At 62.1% G+C, this 14,822-nt stretch overlaps 1 protein-coding gene across 3 annotated transcripts in view; it reads right to left on the bottom strand.

Moving 5' to 3' along the window:
• Nucleotides 1-1,615: 1,615 nt before the first annotated feature.
• Nucleotides 1,616-14,822, bottom strand: part of Aacs (acetoacetyl-CoA synthetase) — a 44,505-nt gene continuing 31,298 nt past the window's right edge. For 2 of the 3 annotated variants that reach the window (XM_078039367.1, XM_078039366.1), the window contains 5 exons: nucleotides 12,373-12,486; nucleotides 10,407-10,532; nucleotides 7,526-7,595; nucleotides 6,857-6,915; nucleotides 1,616-2,699 (listed from right to left, as the gene is read on the bottom strand). In XM_078039367.1, coding sequence (XP_077895493.1) covers nucleotides 2,562-2,699; nucleotides 6,857-6,915; nucleotides 7,526-7,595; nucleotides 10,407-10,532; nucleotides 12,373-12,486 — 507 coding nt within the window. In that variant the 3' untranslated portion in view covers nucleotides 1,616-2,561. Of the gene's footprint in view, nucleotides 2,700-5,889; nucleotides 6,093-6,856; nucleotides 6,916-7,525; nucleotides 7,596-10,406; nucleotides 10,533-12,372; nucleotides 12,487-14,822 lie in introns of all 3 variants that reach the window. The other variant, XM_005329541.5, reaches the window with a different exon arrangement.

Genomic DNA, 14,822 nt, shown 5'->3' with positions numbered 1-14,822 from the left:
AGAGGAGTGGATTTCAGGTCATCTGCAGGTAAGGCAGACAGGAAGTCCATGGGGACCCGTCTCCAGCGCTTGGTGCAGTGAGGAGGAAGGGGGCAGGCACCCCAGCTCCTGCCCCGTGAGAGCACCTGCCCAGGCAGGAGGGAGCTGGGCAGGAGAGGAGGGCGCCCATTTGGACCAGGCCAGCTGCCGGAGCTCCCGCCCACCTGGGACACAGCAGGCCACGTGGAGCCCAGTCTCCTGAAGCTGCTCCAGCAGGGCCTGGGGGGAGGGCGGGGCAGCCTGTCCATCCCAGCGAGGAGAGGGCAGCCGGCCAGCAACTGGGGGTCCTCTAGAGTCATGGCCAAGGCAGCTCCACACCTGTGACCAGTGGCTGTGGTTCCAGCCCATCTGCCACTCTCTAATGAAGCTGTCCAGCGGGGCTCAGTCAGCCTGGGCCTCCTGCAGGAAGCAAAGGGCACACTAATTGGGCCTCCTCGGGTGCCATGGACGCAGCAGGCGTCCCTAAGCACCTGGGGGGAGAACAGGGCCTCGTGGATGGCGGCCCCAGCCTAGGCAGGGGCAGCAGGTCCTGAGCTTGGCCTCCCCAGGTGGCTCCACCTTCCCAGGGGCCGCTCCTTGCTCCTCAGCAGCAGGTGGTTAGCAGGGGGCAGCCCTGGAGATGCCCATCCTCACCCCAGACCCTGGGGCATGACGTGGTTTGCAGGATGTGTGTTGAGGGCCTCGTTGGCTCCTCAGCTAGTGGGAAATGGGGACGGTACCCTAGGTCACTCCCAGGGCAGTCACAGGGGTCCTGTGGCCGGCCTGGTGCTGGGCCACTGCATAAGGACAGCTCCGGGGCCACAGCAGCTGCAGGTGGAGGGAGAGCCACCGCCCGGCAGTGGTGACCTCTGACTCCCAGAACCACAGCAAGCGGGGAAAGTGGGTCACAATGGCCATGAGAAGCTGACACCGAGGATGGCGTTCCTGTCTGAGCACCCCATCCCCCCGCAATCGCAGCCGAGAGCCCGAGCTGGCCCCTGAGGCTGCACACACGAGACAGTGGTGTCCCAGAGAGCCATCGCCTTGCTGCTGAAAGTATCTAGGAGACAGGCCTTCTGCTCCGCCCAGCCCCCACGGCTTCTGCCTTCCTGCCGTTGTAGACACAGGGAGGGAGATGGCCGCCCAGTGACCAAGTGACCAAGACAGCATGCACTGGGGACAACAGGGAGCAGGACATAGGGGGTGACAGGACAGGACCTGGAGCCACAGGGTGCTGGCCTCACACCAACAGTAGTGTCTGTGGCCAGCTGGCCACTAGCCCATGGCTAAAGCCCGGGGTCTTAAAGGGCTGCCAGGGTTTGGGCACAGTGGCAGCAGCACCTGACACCAGAGCTCGTCTGGTGCACAGAGACCCGGCATGTCCCCAGAGAGGACACAGCAGGCCCGCGACAGCAGAGCCTGGCCTGGAGCACAGAGACCCAGCCATGTCCCCAGAAAGGACATGGGGCCCCTGACAGCAGAGCACAGAGACCCGGCCACATCCTTAGAAAGGACATGGGGGCCCCAACAGCAGAGCCCAGCCTGGTGCACAGAGACCCGGCCACACCCTCAGAGAGGACACGCAGTGGCCCGGACAGGCGTGGCGCACACCGTTATTTATTGCATGAACCCTCCAGTGCTGCCCTGTGTTCTCATGACCCAGAAGAACAGGACTCAAGGAGGCCCAACACCAGGGCTCCTGACGTCCACTGGCATGCTGACCTCAGAGGCACAAGCCACCCGCCCAGCTGCCGAGACCCATGACTCCCTGACAAGTGCCGGTGACACGACTTCAACAGTAATGTCCTAAGGGCTCTCAGGTGGAGCAAGTGCGAGGAGGCCTTTCCCAGAGGCCCAGGCAGCCCTGCTGGCCAGGACCACGGTGACCACACTGCCTGCTGTGCAGCCTAGAGGGCTCACCAGGGCACCAAGGGTGACGGGGTGCACAGGCAGCACCAAATGGTCCCCATCAGAACCCTAGCCAACACAGAATCACCCTAACCACTCGAAGTCCACAGTCCAGGGCCAGGAGGTGCTGTTTGGCCGGAGTGTGACGCGGTGTGTGAGTCCTGGCCTGGGGTCCCAACGGCCGGCTGTGGAAAGACAGTGACAAGCCAGGCAGGTGTCTCTGGTAGGACTAGTGCCCCATGGTGGAGGTGCCCTGAGGAAAGCGAGAGGGCCAGGCGATGGGGCTTCGGGAAGGGACTGTTTGCACCTTCACAGAGGGGAACAGGACATGGGCTCGCAGGCTGGGCCATGCCGCTCCTCAGATGGGCGCTGCCACCTGGGCCCAGCCAACACCGCAAGGCCTTCTCGAAGGGTGAGCAAGGCCATGTGCAGACAGCGCTCGGGGACAGGCCACAGTGGGCCAACCTGCCTTCCAGTCTGAAGGTCAGCTCCGTCCTTGCGCATGAGACTCGGTGCCCACCAAACTGAACTCGGAAGTAGAAACGATGCCCCAGGCCCGGGAGTGCTTGGCCACACGCCCCCAGCAGCCGTGGGTATGCGAGCAGTTTGCTGACCGTGAGCGGCTGCTCAGCGGCTCAGAAGCCCTGCAGCTCGGGGATGTTCTGGTACAGGTCCAGGGTCTCGGGGTTGGAGAAGGCCCCGCGGTGCTCCACGGCTTTGCCCGCCAGGATCTGCTTCACGGCCACCTCCACCTTCTTGCCGTTGAGCGTGTACTGCATGGGGGACAGGAGACAGAGCACGGAGGTGAAGCCTGGACAGGGAGAGCGAGCAGGGCTGCCTGGGACTCAGAAGCCACCCTCACGGGCTTCCTGAGCCTCCCGAACTGCCCCCACCAGCGTCCAGAGATGCCATGAGGCCCAGACTGACTTTCCTAATGCCCGTCACACGATCAGATGGAAATGTCACACCCCGGCTGGTCCTGGAGTGGGCACACAGGTGCCACTGGGCCCTTTCTCAGAGCACAGGGTGGGAATCCACGGCTCATCCCCGACTCCCAACAGGCATCTGAGCAGGAAGTTTTTAATGAAGACGTGACCTTGCCACCCCGTCTGGGGGCCTGTGGTGAATCCCTTCACCTGAGCTGGCTTCCTCCACTGTAAAGTGAGGGTGACTGTGCCTGCCCCAGGGACCATGAGCAGGGGACACGGGTCACCAAGAGATGCTTCAGAGGGCCTGGCTACGGTATTCCATTATGGCTGACTCTTACTTCATTCCACGCCCTCGTCATCCACTACACTACACTACAAGGCCTGCCCTCCAGGGCTGGACCTGCCAGCCTCCCCAAGTTCCAGGAGCCTCCCCCAGAGCCACCCAGCCCGGGAGGCTGCGGCCTCTTCTCATGGCCGGGTTCTTCCCGAGTGTACAGGGCTCCCTCTGGGATCGGCAGCCGGGATCCATCGGGAACCCGCAGGCTGGGCCACGTGTGCCCGTGGGCAGGACCGCCACAGCCCTGCAGCCCCAGGCCCCATGACGCCCGAGCTCTACACCAGTTTTTACCCAAGGTGCAGTTAATATTCATGCACTGGAAAGACTCAGCCAATGTGTGACCAGTTAAGGATCTAAGTGCCAGCTTCCCAGGGGCCACCTGTCACTCCAGCATGTGCCATAGGCCCCTCATGGTGCCACTTCCCGGGGGCTGTGCCACACTTCATGTGAGGCTCACACACTGGCAACAGCCTCCTCTAGTGGCCAGAAAGAGCCGAGAGCCCTCCTGGCAGCAGGCCAGCACCCAGGTGACCAGGGAGAGGCCCCAGGAACGGGGACGCTCGTCAGGACCAGAGTCTCAAGGACTTTCTTTAGAGTCAGTGGCTGGCCAGCCAAAGACTGGGTTCCCCTCCATCAGACAGGGCCTGCCTCGGAGCTTCCTGGTCAGTAAGGGGGACCAAGAAAATAAGCTTGTTCCAGCCACCAGTGTCCCTCCCTCCCTGCCTCCCTCCCTGCCTGCCTCCCTCCCTGCCTGCCCTGATCACTCACTCACACACTGACTCAGTCACTAACTCGCTCACTCACATACTGGTTCACACACACACACACACACACACACACACACACACACACACTCCCTCTCAGTCACTTACACACTCACTCAGATTCAGGCTCTCTCTCGCTCACCAGCACAGGCTGAGCGGGGAGAAGCCCTGGCCCCCAGCCCCCCAGGCCCTGCGGACAGCGGTGAGTGACGGTGACGCGGCAACTCAGAGGGGTCAGGCATGCTGTTGGGATGGGAGGGAGCCAGGGAGGCTGAATGGGCCACAGGCCACCTCTCTTCTAAAAAAGAGCCCAGCCAAAAGGTGGCTGACTGGCCCCAGTGACAGTGAGAGCCAAGCCACCAGGATGACATTCAGGCCCTGAGGCCCCTGCACTGCCAAGCCAGCACTGTCACAGCCCAGCTCAGGGGTGCAGACCAGGCTGGGGGATGCCCATCAGTGGCCCCAAGGCAGGCCTAAGGGAACAGGTAAGCCAGGGCCTAGGGGAGTGCCAGCCAGGACCCGTCCCACGGGGCTCACAGCTGTCCCTTCTGTCCCAAGCCCTCTCCTCACGCCACAGCCCAGACATGGGGAGGGTCCAGCTCATCTCTCCCGAGCACTCCCAGGACCCTCAGTTGTTATGGTGGGAGCAGCACTGCTCCAGGGGGCAGAAGGAGCGCTGTCCAGCAGACCATGGCCCTCGCCTGGGCAAGGCTGGGGAGCTCCCACCTCCAGCAAGGCCCAGAACTCGACAGCCAGGAACTCAGCTGACCTCTCCTGAAAGTGGCTCCAGCTCCTGGTGACTGTCTCCCCGCCCAAGGACACTGGGGAGCCCCGCCCTGAGCCCTGGTCAGTCTAGACCATGGCATCTGAGTCAGCCTCACGGTGACCTCGTGCTCCATCAAGCAGGGGCAGCTGGTGTGGGCAGCGAGGGGCCAGGACAGCAGGGGACAGAGGCAAGAGGAGGGAGGATGACGAGCCAGGGCTCGGGCACAGTTTGGGAAGGACCTGGCGAGAAGACATGGCTCTTCAACAAGCCCAGGGGACAGAATGGAGCCCTGGGCCCTGAACCGGCTGGCTGAAGGAGCACGGAGACCTCACGGGGGCAGCAGGGCCACGACCCCAGGCATCTGTCTCCCTGCAAGGGGCCAGTGTCTCCACAGACTGTCAGCAAGTCCCCAACCAGGGAGAGGACAGAAACTCTCAGCAGTGGGTTCTCCGCACAGCCACCATGACGAGGCACAAGGACACCAGGAAGGGAGCCCAGCACCACAGACGTGGACGTGGGTCCAGGGGAAGAGGGCAGCCACTGTCCCCAGTGGGAAGAGGAGGAGCAGCGTCCGCCCCTCCTGCAGAGGTGGCACAAGGACAGCAGAGCATCTCTTTAAGGTAGAGACAGTGACCCAAGCTGCTGAAGGGTCCCCAAGTCAGCATGTGGCAGAGGCCCTGGTATCCCCAAAGCCGTTTCCAGGTGAGCCCGCAGCCCCCAACACTCACCAAAACACAGCCCACTGCCCCCAAGGCCACCGCCCCTCTGAACGAGCAGCACTTCTGTAGTTCATCCCACAGCCACCATCTTGGGGACTCTGTGCGCACAGGTGCCCTGGGGCTTGACCCAGAGGCACCGCTCAGCAATACAGGAGGTCGCTATGACCCTCTGAGGGACCTGTCTCCTCCCCTTATCCAAGCAGGGTGGGTGGGTGCAGCTGAGGACCTGCCTCTGTGTAGGGCGGGCGCCCAGAGCCCCCGCAGAGCTGGGCCCAGGTCCTCACCACAGCCTGGCGGCCTCACCCTGGCACACCCGTGTCACCGGGCGGTTCAAAGCTGTCCTGGAGAGGAGGGGAGGATGGTGCTGCTGGCCCCAGGACCCCGACACAGGCACCAGCTCTGGTGCTGGCCAAGGGACCAGGTTTCCAGGACGAGGCTGGACACGTACCGGGATGCCTTGGGTCTCTAGGATGAGGCTGGGCACGTGGCGTGCCGACAAGCCCAGGCGGATGGCCTCGCGGACCCGCTTCACCAGCTCGGGCCGGAAGGCGTGCCCCGGAGCCATCTTCAGGAAGAGGATCACCCTCTCCTCGCCGTCCCTGTTGTACTGGGGGACGCACAGGCTGTCCCCCACCTCCTCGAAGGCTTCCACTGTGGAGACAGAAGGCCCTTCTGTAGGCTGGGGATACCCATCAACTGGGCAGAAGGCAGGGAGGGTGCCCGGCCACCAACCGGGCAGGGAAGCCCACATCCTGTCCTCAGCCCACCTGGGAAAGTGCCCTGGGGATGTTCATAACCAAGTGGGAGGAAGCCACTGCTGGGAGCCAGTGCTCAGCCACGCCTGGACTGGGCAGGGCCTCCAGGAGCCTATGTGGGCCGGGCTTGCCAGTGACAACTACAACTGGGCAGGTCCCTGCGGTGGCTCTATGGGGGAGGCCAGGCGTCTCCACCCTGGTCGTACAGACTGGGCGCTGGCCTGAACACCAGAGACAACCCCCTCCCAAGAAGGCTGATTTCAAGGCCTGGGTGGGGCTCGAGTCCCTGGGTCAGGCAGCTCAGCGTGCCCCAGGGGACCCCACTGGGTGGTCGTGAGATTCGAAGGTCTGCACTGACTGCACCTGGTGTCTGCAAGGTGCTGTGTGGCCTTCAGCACTCACACAGCCTCTCTGTGCTTCTGTTCCCTCACCCTTTAAGCCTAAACACCGTCAGCTGGCAGTGAGGAGGGAACGTGACAGGGAAGGGGCCGAGCGACCTACAGCCCTTCTGAGGTCTAGGTCTCAGTTTGGGCTGCAGGAAAGAAGCTGTGCTTAAATGTCCATCCTCACCCTGGTCAAGCCACAAGGAAGCTGACCAGGAATCGACCCACAGGTACTGCCTAGGACCCGGGCCTGGGGGGAAGGGAGGGCAGGGCGTACCGATGTTGTAGATCTCCGAGCTGCCGAAGCGCACTCCATTGGGGTTGAGCGTGCCGTCGCTGGAGAGAGGCAGGGCGTGAGAGGAGCCGTGGCCAGCAAGTCCAGCCCCACCCAGGCACCAGCGGGCCAGTCGGCAAGGGCCTCACCTCCCACAGCCAGCCCCTCCGTGCTCCACAGCCCCCCTGGACATCGAGGGGCCCCTGTCCACAGACTTCAGCCCTCACCACCCTTCTCACCTGCAGTGTCCTCCCTACCAGGGACAAGGCCACACACAGCCTGCCTCCAGTGATAGACACTGGCCAGGCCTTGCCCTGGGCCTCCCACCCCACGAATCCCCCACAACCCACACCCACCAGGCCAGGAACCAGGGTCAGCCCAGTACAGGGAGGGCACAAGATGGGGGACGTCCACCCACGTGACAGCAAGACAAGGGCTGGGACCCTTCCCCAGAGGGGTCTTGGGTCAGAGACAGCACGTACCCAGGCTCAGGGTGGGAAGCACAAAGCACCCAGGGCCGGGGACAGGGTGGAGGAGGGCCCCAGCAGGGCTGCGGAGCACCCCACTCAGGCAGGCAGGGTGCCGGGAGGGGCCACCCCTCCCAGGGATGAGCCTCCTTCCCGGGTCCCCCAGGAGGGTCCTCCGGGGGAGGGAAGCCCACCGGAGCCTCACCTGCGGCCAAGCATGACGATGCCCCCAGTCCTGGGGTTGATTCTGCAGTAGTCACCATGCGCCCAGATACCTGAGAAGAGGCAGAGCCACCGGTCACTCAGGGAATGCAATCAATGTGGCCTGCCCAAGGCAGATGGGATGCCAGCTGGCAGACACCACGAGGCCTAAACAGGTGCCACATGAGGCTGGGGTCAAGAGGGGACCCAGGGAACCAGAAGCTCCTGCCCCAGGAGCAGTCCCATGGCAGGATGGCCATCCACCCAGCTCTGACACGGGGACCTGGGGAGACAGCACCTGGGGACACCAGCAAGGCCACAGGACAAGGAGAGTGAGCCCACACTCAGCATGCAGGCTCCTCGGGCAGCGGGGCACATGGAGGGCTGAGTGTAGGACAAGGCTGGCCTTGGGGAGGGCAGTGGGGGCCAGGCGAGGGCCAGAGCTAGGCTGGGATGACAGCCGTGTGGCCAGGGGAGCCTCCTGCACCAGCGCGGAGAGGAACTCCAGCGAACCTGTCCCCTGGGCTTCAGCCTCCTGAAAAGCCCAGGAAGCCTCCCAGGGTGGGCGACGGAGGGCTCCGCCCCCCACTTCCCACTTGACTCAGGGCTGACCTACGGCCCTGAGGACCGTCCTCATGAGCCCGCTGGCTCCTGTGGTGTCAGCACAGCGCCCTCAACAAGCCCCACTCGCCCGATGCCTGCCTGCAGGGAGCTGGGTCCCCACACCCAGGGCCCTGCGAGGAGGGAGCAGCTCACGGGGGCCATAGGCATCCCGGGCCGAAGATCCGCACCGGGGCGTCAAACATGGGCTTCTAGAAGGTACGACAGAGAAGAGCAGCACCTCAGCTGCTGCAGACCCAGGGGCAGTCCCACCTGCCCCATCACGTGTGCGTGGCACCAGTCTCCCTGAATCCAGGGGACATTCCTGCCTTCTCTGGGCTGCTTGGTGCCTGGTCCTGATGACCAAGGCTCTGGAAATGTGGAGGAAAAGGAAGGTGCAGGTGCGCCCAGGAGACCTTCTTTTGTGAAAATGTCACCAGGAAGCTCGTCGGCCTCCTGCAAAGCCAAGCTGAGCAGAGAGTCCACGGGAGGCCACCGGCCTTGGTGGCCTCGCAGGGAGCGGCTGCTGGCACAGGCCCCAGAGCACACTTCCCTCCACAGTGCCCGGCCAGACCTTCGGGACCCGAGCTGCGACTCCAGCCCCATGTCTCCTGAAAGCACGGTTTTGTGAAGGGCTGTAGGTGACACCGGAGGCCTCCCGGGGTCTGTCCCTGCCGAGGCCTAAATCCTTCTTAAGTCTGCCTCTGACTTGTTTTTAAGTGTTTATTATGATTTTTAAAAATATGCTAGGGGCTGGGGCTGGGGCTGGGGCTTGGCAGTAGAGTGCTCGACTAGCACGTGCGAGGCCCTGGGTTCGACCCTCAGCACCATATAGAAAGAAATAAATAAGATAAAGGTATTATTGTGCCCAACTACACCTAAAAAATATTTTTAAATAAGCCATAAGGAGAACAAGAACGGCCCGTGAACCCGCTCCTGTGCCCCTCACTCACTGTCCTGGGTAACTTGCCCTCAGTCACATAGAAATTATTTTTCAGAATTCACACCAAAGGGACACCTGCCCTCTGTCCTAACCCTCGGATTTCCCCGGCCATCCCCTGGTCGTCCTTCCCCTGCACACGGCCCGCCTGCATCTGCCCTGACAGGACAGGGTGAGGCCTCTGAGCCTGTGCAGGAGGGAGGCTCTCTGTGCAGCTCCCTGTGCTGCAGGAGGCTGTCCACTCTGCCCATGGCCAGCAGCCCCAGGTCCCATTCTGGGTCACTCCACATTTATTTGTATCTCCCACCTGTCCCCAGGAAGTACTGGGGAGCTTCTGCGACATCAGGCATCAAGATGGCATTAATCAAAGGGAATAGAAACCCACCCAGGGTAAGAGGAGGACCCAGGGCAGGGCTTCCAGCTCTGAGTTTCCAAGACAAAAATGGACGAATGACACAAAGAATTTGTCTTCTCCAAGAAGGAGTATCAGAGTCAAAAGAGAGCTTTCTTCCTGAATTAGTCCAGAAAGACATTCATCACACAAATCCCCGCATCTGACAAAAATTATAGAACAAAGCTGGTCTCCAAGGAGCAGCCCTGCAGAGGACATGGGGGCATCCTTTCCTGGGCGGATCTCGGATCTCCAAGCGGAGTTTCCAACCCTGTGACCTCCCTTCCCACGGCAGGAGCCCCTCCCAGGGCCATGGGAAGGGAAGAGCACATCCCCGCTGTTGAGTCTGCAGGATGAGGCGGGCAGCAGGGGAGGCTGGGCCTCACGGGTGCGCTGCACCCTGCGTGGGAGGGGCATCCCCCCCAAACTGGCGCCCAAGGCCAACATGTAAGGATGCAGCCGCTTCTGCTTAGTCGTGGGCCACGTTCTGACTCGCACACGCGGAGTGTGCAGAATCATGTGAGCCAGGGGCAGGCAGCGTCTAGCGGAGCAACTGCGACAGGGGCCTGCTGAATTCTGCCTTCTGCAGCGGCTGCTCACGGAGAGAGAGGTGGGACCCTCGGGAGAAGAGACTCCCCTGGCCAGGGCAAGAGGCCAGGACGCCTCCCTGCGTAAAGCCCTCTCCCTATACCTCCAAAGGGCTGGGCGGTGGCACCAGGGCAGGAGGAGGAAGAAGAACGCAGCCCAGGGGTCCCCACCCTCCCGAGGCCACCTGCAGGCAAACCAGGGGCTCGGCCAGCGCCGGCACAGGGCTGGGTGCAGGGACAGGTGGGGCTCGGCTGTGCCCAGGGAAGCCTCCCTTGAGACAGGGGAGACCGAACACATCCAGGAACAGCAGCCTGCGTGGACAGCCGCCCTGGCCTTGGGCTGGGCACAGCACAGGCACAGACCCACCTGGGAACCTGGAGAAGTAGGCCTTGCGGTACTTGCTCCCATTCTCGTCGTTCCAGAAGTGCGTGGGCTGGCAGGGCAGGGGCTTGGTGCACACCAGCTCTCCGCTCTCCCCCCAGACGGCCTTCCCTGGCAAGGGTAGTGGGAGGTCAGGCCCCGCTCTGTGGCCCTCCTTCCCCAGCTCCTCCAGCCCCACTCACTCCGCGCCTGCGGGGCTCCCAGGAGGCCACACTCGGGTCCACCCCAGCCCCGGCCCTCTCTGCCCCCCTCGAAGGCAGGCTTCACCATTCCCTGGACACGCAGCAGCACAATCACCGTGTGGCCCACAGCACACACGGGCTCAGGCATGCTGGGCTGTGGGAACGGACCTTGCTGCCCGGCCAGGCCACCAGATGTTTCAGCCTGCTCTGCTCTGCTGCCTGCAAGAGAGCCCCCGCACCCTGGCCCTGGCCCCCACGCTCTGGCCCTGGCCCCGCGCCCTGGCCTTGGCCCTGGCCCCTGCGCCCTGTCCATACCTGGTCCTCTACGTGTGCTCAGCCCAGCCCCCCCAGGACAGGCCTGCCTCTGCTCCCGGCCTTGATGCCCTCATGGGTCACGGCTGGGACACTCCTGCATGTCATATCACCTGCTGGCGTTTGCAGGAGTTTCTCGGGGGGTGGCTTCGAGGTCACAGGCACACAGGTGTCCTGTGCCCACCACCACTGGTGGCTTCCAAAGCACGGCCCCGCTCCCACTGCCCGGATTTCTCCCACCTCTGGGCAGCCAGATTCCGAGCTGAGCACAGCGCAAGCTGCAGACGAGTGCCCTGGGGCACAGGCAGCCAGCTGACCACCATCTACCCTGCACCTTCCGCTGCCTGCACTCCCCCTCTGCAGGAGTCCCCTGGCTCTTCCACCTCCCCAGCTCACGCCACCCCACAACGTCCCCCAGACAGAAGCCGACAGGCATTCTCTGTGCGTGTGGAAGGTCCCTGCCAGGGCACCTCCCTCCTGACCAGGGCCAAGAGAAACTTCAGACAGAAAGGGACAACCCGTATGAGAAGTCACTCTGGGACCAGGTGGGAAGGGCTCTCCTCCAGAAAGACCAAGTGGGGTCCTGGTGTGGCCACTGCCCCTGCCAATCTTTCCCTGAGCCTCACAGAAACAGGGCTGGTGTAGCCTTCCCATCCACTCAGATAAGGAAAGACAACGCAGCAGGGGCCCAGAGAATTTAAGTCCATGAACTTGTTCAGAGTTCACGCCAGGCCCTGGTTGGTGCCGGGGACACTAACAGGCTCTGCTGTTTATAAGCAGTCGTCACTAGACCACAAAGCAAAGGCCAGTTCCACACAAGACCGGCAGGAAGAGACCAGCAGAGGCCACCTGGTCCCCTCTGGGCCCTCACTAAGGCCAGGACATGAGCTGGTGAGGCCTCTGTCCCAGAGCTGACCCCATACAGCTCACATTTGCGCTCGGCCCCACACCTGCTTCTCCAGGGTTGGGACGAGGAGCCCCAGGGGTGCAAAGCCAGGCCGGGGGCAGAGGACACTGCTCTGCGTGGACAGCGGCCATTTGAGGAAACTACCCCCAAGTGAAGGGCATGTCCCTCCCTACACCTGTCCTTCCCCACACCTGTCCCTCCCCACACCTGTCCTTCCCATACATGTCCCCCCACACCTGTCCCCCCACACCTGTCCCCCCACACCTGTCCCCTTCCCACACCTGTCCCCCCCACACCTGTCCCCTCCCACACCTGTCCCCCCCACACCTGTCCCCCCCACACCTGTCCCTCCCCACACCTGTCCCCTCCCACACCTGTCCCCCCACACCTGTCCCCCCCACACCTGTCCCCTCTCCACACCTGTCCCTCCTCACACCTGTCCCTCCCACACCTTCCCCCCATACACCTGTCCCCTCCCCACACCTGTGCCCCCATACCTGTCCCCCCCACACCTGTCCCCCCTACACCTAGAGCAGCCGGTGCGCCTCACCTTCCTCGTTCCACGCCTCCACGGCCATGGCCAGGTTCCGGGCCTGCACCTCACCCTTGTGCACGGGGATGGACACGTTCTGGCCCATGAAGCAGGAGATGATGTCAGTGCCACCTGCAGGTGAGGACAGCCAGACTGAGATCAAACGCACAGAGACCCCATTTCTCTGTGTCCCTGAGAACGAAGGACAGCTTCATGCAGAGGACACTGAATAGATGCCCTCCATGTCACCCTGAAGTTCAAAACTCGGTGTCAGAAGACGGAAGCCTCTCCATCGTCCCCTGTGCAACAGCCACTTGGGCAGAGTGGCCGTGCGTGGCTGTCACTGGGGCCAGAGACCTCCCGGCTGCCAGGATGCCAGGGCACTGCCTCAGGCCAGAGACCATGGCTTCCAGGAGGAGCTTGGACAGAGACCAGAGGACGCGGGGCCAGGAGCAGCACAAGGCTCAAGCCCAGAAGGGTCCCCTCACTGCGGCCCCAGTGCCACAGCGGGCTGTGCCCGGGCACACACGCAACACATGCAGGCTCACACGCACACCACAGAGTGCTCAGTCAGGCCAGGCTGGCTAGGACTCCCAGGATGTCACTCAGTGAGGCAGAGGAGAGCGGGAGGAGCCAGGAGGCCTCGAGGCACCTGCTGCACCCGAGCTATGTTGAGTCTGTGCCACATTTAACCCTGCGGAGCCTGCGTCATGCCTGCTGCACACCTGGGAAAGTGTGCGTAATTAGGACAGTTTTTCCGTGATCGCACTCTGTCTGTGGGCGGAGCAGGAGATGGCCACCACAAAAAATGACTCGGTATCTCCAAGTCTCCGAGGGTCTGCCTTGGCCTCCCTCTGTGGGTCTGTGTTCCTCCCGTGCAGAGAACAAGACTGACGCCTGCTCCGGGTCTCTGGCACCTCTGTCACTCCCTGGCACATCCCACAAAATGCAGGGGTCCTGGTCGCATCTGCCACCACCAAGGTCCCACCAGGTTCCAGGCTTCATAGGGACATGAGCACCTCCACCAGATGCAAGGTCTGCCTGTGCCCCCTCAGAGGACGGACAAGCAGGACTGCAGGGAGAAAAGAGGCGGTTCTGACGACATGCCCACTGGGGAGACCCTCAGAGACGAAGCCAAGAGGGGACTGCCCTGCACCCGAGCATCTGTATCAGCGGGGCCAGGGGAGCCTGGCTCCGGGAAGCGGGGGCCACCTGGGGCACACATCCAGGAGAACTCAGCAACGGGCCTCCAGCAGCTCTGGGGAAACCCAAAACTTCATGGGGAGCGTAGAGGAAACAGGCACAGGAGGGTCTGGGCAAGGCCAGGACCTGTACTAGGCCTTCACTGAAGGCCAGAGCCCTGACCCCTGGGTCCCCTTGAGGGGCAGAATCAGGGCAGTGCAGCCTGCAAGGACCCCTGGAGACCACAGCACAATCCCCATGGAGGCCCGCGGCTCCTGACACCCTTCCAGCTACTCGAAGTAAAATGGCACCTTTAAAATATGTGTCCTAAGGACGTATTTTTTAAAACCACAAGGAAAAAAATCAGAATTGTAAATGTGTAAAAGAATGTGAGCCAGGTGTCCTGGCGCATGGCCCCCCACACAGGGAAGATCCCAGGAAGGACCCACTTCCAGAAGGGGGAACGCTGTGGAGACTTCACACCCAGCTGCCCTGAGGACTCTGAATTTTGTAGTGGACACAAAATATTCTCCAAAGAGCAGCTTTGTGTTAAAAAGAAGGTTGCAATCCACACACAGGGTGCCCCCACGCACACACACACAGGGCACCCCCATGCACACATAAGGAACAGCCTCACCCAGGGGTCCCTCTAAATCTATTTTGACCAATAATCAATCCTTTTCCACTCAACATGTCGTGACCCCTCTCAACAACAATCAGCGGGATCCTATCCAAATAACCACCTCCATACTGTCACTTCTAGGGACTGCATAAATTGAGGTCACAAATCGTTCAGGTAAATCCTTTCCAGAGGCGTATAAAGGCAACCTATGTTTTTTATCAGTGTCAACAATGTCACAATAACCGTCCTTACACACAATCGATCCTCATTTTCAGATCCTGTATTCGCAAAGAGCCTACTTGCTAAAATCTATCTTTAACCCCAAAGTCAGACTCTTGACCTTTGGGTCACTCATGTGACCAGACATGTGCAGAGCAACTGGAAATGTAAGTGGCCCACGCATGCTGGGCAGGTGCTTGAGGCGGCTTGGCCTTCCTGCCTCAACCCTCCTCAGATGGAAGCTAGGGCGAGGCTCCCAGCTCAGAGACCTGCTCCTGGGGAGCCAGGAAAGTCTCTCCACCTGCTCCACCTCACCCTCATCATACACACAGACAACCAGGCTGAGCTATTCGGGGGCTCTGATCACAACTGATGTGAGACGTGCGTGCACTCCCCCAGGAACAGGGGTTCAGCACCTCAATAAGGAGTGCGTGAGGCCCAGCCC

Source organism: Ictidomys tridecemlineatus, chromosome 2 (genome assembly GCF_052094955.1).
Source record: "Ictidomys tridecemlineatus isolate mIctTri1 chromosome 2, mIctTri1.hap1, whole genome shotgun sequence".
Lineage (NCBI taxonomy): Eukaryota > Metazoa > Chordata > Mammalia > Rodentia > Sciuridae > Ictidomys > Ictidomys tridecemlineatus.
The sequence above is the reverse complement of the archived record's forward strand: the minus strand, read 5'-3'. Positions and strand labels throughout refer to the sequence as shown.